Source organism: Equus quagga, chromosome 14, assembly GCF_021613505.1.
Source record: "Equus quagga isolate Etosha38 chromosome 14, UCLA_HA_Equagga_1.0, whole genome shotgun sequence".
Lineage (NCBI taxonomy): Eukaryota > Metazoa > Chordata > Mammalia > Perissodactyla > Equidae > Equus > Equus quagga.
The window spans coordinates 11964621-11969303 of NC_060280.1; the positions used below are offsets into that span (position 1 = coordinate 11964621).

The 4683-nt window shown below is 43.2% G+C and overlaps 1 protein-coding gene across 2 annotated transcripts in view; it reads left to right on the top strand.

Moving 5' to 3' along the window:
* Positions 1 to 2985, top strand: part of HPS5 (HPS5 biogenesis of lysosomal organelles complex 2 subunit 2) — a 36634-nt gene extending 33649 nt beyond the window's left edge. For both annotated transcript variants that reach the window (XM_046685011.1, XM_046685010.1), the window contains exons 22-23: positions 721 to 991; positions 1815 to 2985. In XM_046685011.1, the coding sequence (XP_046540967.1) occupies positions 721 to 991; positions 1815 to 1875 (332 nt within the window). In that variant the 3' untranslated portion in view covers positions 1876 to 2985. The remainder of the gene's footprint in view (positions 1 to 720; positions 992 to 1814) is intronic.
* The last annotated feature ends 1698 nt before the right edge of the window (positions 2986 to 4683 follow it).

Consider the following 4683-nt stretch of genomic DNA (forward strand, 5'->3'; position numbering starts at 1 on the left):
CCCCCCACCCTACCTTTCCTCTGGTATCCACTAAACTGTTCTTGGTCCATAGTTTTAAATTCCTCATATGAGTGGAGTCATACACAGATTATCTTTCTCTTGCTGGCTTATTTCACTTAACATAATTCTCTCAAGGTCCATCCGTGTTATTGCAAATGGAATGATTTTGTTCTGTTTTGCAGCTGAGTAGTATTCCGTTGTATATATGTACCACATCTTCTTTATCCATTCGTCTGTTGATGGGCACTTAGGTTGCTTCCATGTCTTGGCTATTGTAAACAGTGCTGCAATAAACATTGGGGTGCATAGGACTTTTGGGATTGCTGACTTCAAGCTCTTTGGATAAATACCCAGTAGTGGGATGGCTGGATCGTATGGTAGTTCTATTTTTAGTTTTTTGAGAGTGTAGGGGTCATCGTGTCTGCTCTGTTCCTCAGTGCACATCCTGTGCGTAGCGTAGAGTGTGTCCAGGGTACTTACTGACTGATGAGTGAGTGGGTGAGTGAGTTTTGAAGCTAATTTCATGGCTTCTCCATATCATGAACTATTTATTAAACAAATGTTCAGGAAACAACTTGATGTTAGGGTGATGAGATTATGTTCTTTAATATTTTTGTGCTTTGGAACTAAATGTTTTCACGAATGGTTTTGACTGCCTCCGTGTTCAGCCAGGGTGCTAAGAGCAGTCCAAGCCAGCTTTTTTGCTGTGTGTTTGTATAGGTTGGATCCCAGAGACTGTGGAGGAATGGAAGCTTCTCCTACATCTCGTACAGAACAAGAGCACAAAGCCAGCCCCTCAGAAGTCACCAAATGGGAACTTCAATGATGGGCCTTCCCCCATCAATGTGGAGAACGTGGCACTCCTGTTAGCTAAGGCCATGGGCCCGGATCGGGCCTGGTCACTGCTACAGGAATGTGGTTTGACCCTTGAGCTGTCAGAGAGGTTTACCAGAACCTGCAATATCCTGAGGATTGCTGAGAAAAGGCAGAGGTACTCCCCGTCTGTCATGCCCTTGTCATGCCCTCTCCATCCAGAATGTCCTTCCTTTTTAAGGCTGAATAGTATTCCATTGAATGGATATATGACATTTTATTTATCCATTCATCTGTTGATGTACGCTTGGGTTGCTTCCACCTCTTGGCTCTTGTGAGTAATGCTACTATGAACACGGGTGTACAAATATTTCTTCAAGAACCTGCTCAGAGTTCTTTTGGGTATATACCTAGAAGTGGAACTGCTGGATCATGTGTTAATTCTCTTTTTAATTTTTTAAAGAACCGCCACACTGTTTTCCATAGAGGCTGCACCATTTTACGTCCACACAGTGTCCAAGAGCCCGTTTCTTCACATCCTTGCCGACGCTAGTTATTTTCTGTTTTTTTTGATAGAATCTATCCTAATGGGTGTGAGGTGATGTCTCATTGTGGTTTTTATTTGTGTTTCCCTAATGATAGTGATGTTGAGCATCTTTTCATATGCTTATTGGCCATTTGTATACCATCTCTGGACAAATGCCTATGCAAGTCTTTTGCCTGGTTTTTAATTATGTTATTTTTCTTTTTTCTGTTGATGTATGAGTTCTTTATATATTCTGGATGTTACCCGTTTGTCAGCTACATGATTTGTAAATATTTTCTCATATACTTTGGGATGCCTTTTCATACGATGCCTTTGCACTCTGTTGATTGTGTCTTTTGATGTGCAAAATCAGTCAACTTTTTGAATCATCTAATTCTCTGTGGATTTCTAAGTTTTATGTGAAGAGCAAACAGTGACAACTAAATTTGCTTGTTTCTTTTCTTTGGGATTTCAGAGCCTTGATACAAAGCATGCTTGAAAAATGTGATCGGTTTCTCTGGTCTCAGCAGGCCTAGTGGAAGAACATTCAGCAGGATGTCATGACATTTTGAGAAAAACTGAATCATGCTCCTGAACCTTCTGAACGCATTTGTCATTGATGGAAAGGCACTACTTGACAACCCTGCCACCTTATGGGAGTGCTTGTGTCATTGTCTGTCACCTTGACATTCGTGGCTCTATCTGTGACTGCAGTGTTTCTCAACCAGAGTTGAATTTTGAAAGACATCAGCCCTTGTCTGCTAAAGTGAAGTGTTCCGGAATCAGAATGTGAATGTTCACAGCTATATAGTCCTTATTCTTTTTTTTTCTTTTTTTGAAGATTACTGCCAGTCCTCCTCTTTTTTGCTGAGGAAGACTGGCCCTGAGCTAACATCCATGCCCATCTTCCTATGCTTTGTATGTGGGATGCCTACCACAGCATGGCATGCCAAGTGGTGCCATGTCCGCACCCGGGATCCGAACTGGCGAACCCTGGGCTGCCGAGAAGCGGAATGTGCGAATTTAACCGCTGCGCCACCAGACCGGCCACTACAGTCCTTATTCTGAATGACTTTTATTTGCTCTTTGCTAGTGTTTTGGGGGAATTCTTTTCCTATTGTGACTCCCGTGTTGGGAGCAGAAGTTTGTCATCCTGGTCACATGAAGACAGATAATGTAATTGACAGGAGTTGAATTCTTTCTATATCTTGTCTGGGACAGTGGAGAAATTACTGAAATAAGACCTGATATAATGGAATTAACATGTAAAATAAGTGAAACATTGAAGAGTCAAATTAGATGTTTAATGATGTGGCCCCATGTCTAAATTAAGCTAATTAAAATTTTTTTGCCCCAGTATTTGACATTTTTCTAATCTGAACCTATATACGACTAATTAATTACCGGAAATGTTTTATCCCTAATCTTTCCTAAACAGAATAGCCTAAAGGAATCATGCACTTTTAAAAATTATTTTTTAAAAGCCGTAATAAAGGCAGACTTAGTCTTAGTAAAGGCTGCGGCAAGTGCTGTGCTATTTAAACTGTGTAACTAGATCTCCTGTCAGGCTGCTGTACACTCACATAGCATGTGATAGTAATAATAAAAGTAAAATCTGATTAAAGTTTTTTTCCCCCTGAGGAATATTTGTTCTGAGCTAGTATCTGTTACCAGTCCTCCTCTTTTTGCTTGAGAAAGATTTGCCCTGAGCTAACATCTGTGCCAGTCTTCCTCTATTTTTTTTTTTAAAGATTTTATTTTTCCTTTTTCTCCCCAAAGCCCCCCGGTACATAGTTGTGTATTTTTAGTTGTGGGTCCTTCTAGTTGTGGCATGTGGGACGCTGCCTCAGCCTGGCCCGATGAGCCGTGCCATGTCCGTGCCCAGGATCCAAACCAGCTAAACCCTGGGCCGCAGAGTGGAGCGGGAGAACTTAACCACGGGGCTACGGGGCCGGCCCGTCTTCCTCTATTTTGTATATGGGTTGCTGCCACAACATGGCCACTGATGAGTGGTGTAGGTCGACACCTGGGAACCAAACCCAGCCACCAAAAGCAGAGTGTGACAAACTTAACCACTAGGCCACAGGACCGGACCCATGCTGATTCGTTTACATTCGAATAGGATATATGCATGAGGGTTATTGTGAGAAGTTTGCAGGAAGGTGTGGTATGGGGTAAACTGGGCTTGAGTAAGATAAGTGCTGGATACATTGAATGATTCACTCCTTTTTTTCATTTGTGACACAACCAGAGAACATAGGCATGAATGGCTCTCATGACATTTGGATGTGTTGTAATTGGATGGGTTGACAATACTGTCAGAGAAAGGAGGCTTTACAAAGCTTCCTAGAATTTTGGGAAGTGTGGAAAACCTATTGGTTCTGGTCACCAATTCCAATGTGTGGCAGTGGTGGGGGTGGCGTTTCTCCACACAGAGCAATTTTCTGACACCAGCTGGGTGTCCCGCAAGTCAGGTCCACTCAGTTAAGATACTGCCAGTATATCAGATAAGATGCTATCCAGAGATAGCATCAGATTCCACAGGTTAAAGGCTCAGTCCCACAAGACTGCCCTCTGCTTCAAATGCCAATCGCAAGTCTAGGTTGTCACATGAGCTTCTGATCGATTAATTTGCTAAAGTGGCTGACAGAACTCAGGAAACCAGTTTACTCACTAGATTGCTGTTTTGTTATGAAAGGGTCTGGGGCCTGGCCTGGTGGTGCAGCAGTTAAGTTTGCATGCTCTGCTTCAGCGCCCTACAGTTCGCTGGTTCGGATCCCAGGTGCAGACCTGGTCACTTCTTATTAAGCCATGCTGTGGCAGCATCCCACATGTAAGGTTGAGGGGGATGGGCACAGATGTTAGCTCAGGGAAAATCTTCCTCAGCAAAAAAAGAGGAAGGTTGGTGGTGGATGGTAGCTCAGGGCTAATCTTCCTAAAAAAAACAAATAAATAGAAATAAAAGGATCTAACTCAGGAACAGCCAGATGAAGAGATGCATAGGGCAAGGTATGGGGAAAGGGCGTAGAGCTTCCATGTCCTCTCCGAGCACCACTGCCTCCATGTGCTCACTAACCTGCAAGTTCTCTGAACGCTTTCCTTTTGGATTTTCATGGAGGCTTCATTACCTAGGCATGACTAATGAAATCATTAACCATTGGTGATTGAACTCAATCTCCAGCTCCATTTCCCTCCCCGGAGGTCACGGGCTGGGATGGCTGGGGAGACTGAAAGTTCCAACCCTCTAATCACGTGGTTGGCTTCACCAGCAACCAGCTGTCATCCTTAGGTGGTCAAAAGTCACCTGATTAACATAAGAAGAGACCTTTCTGGCACTATCATTT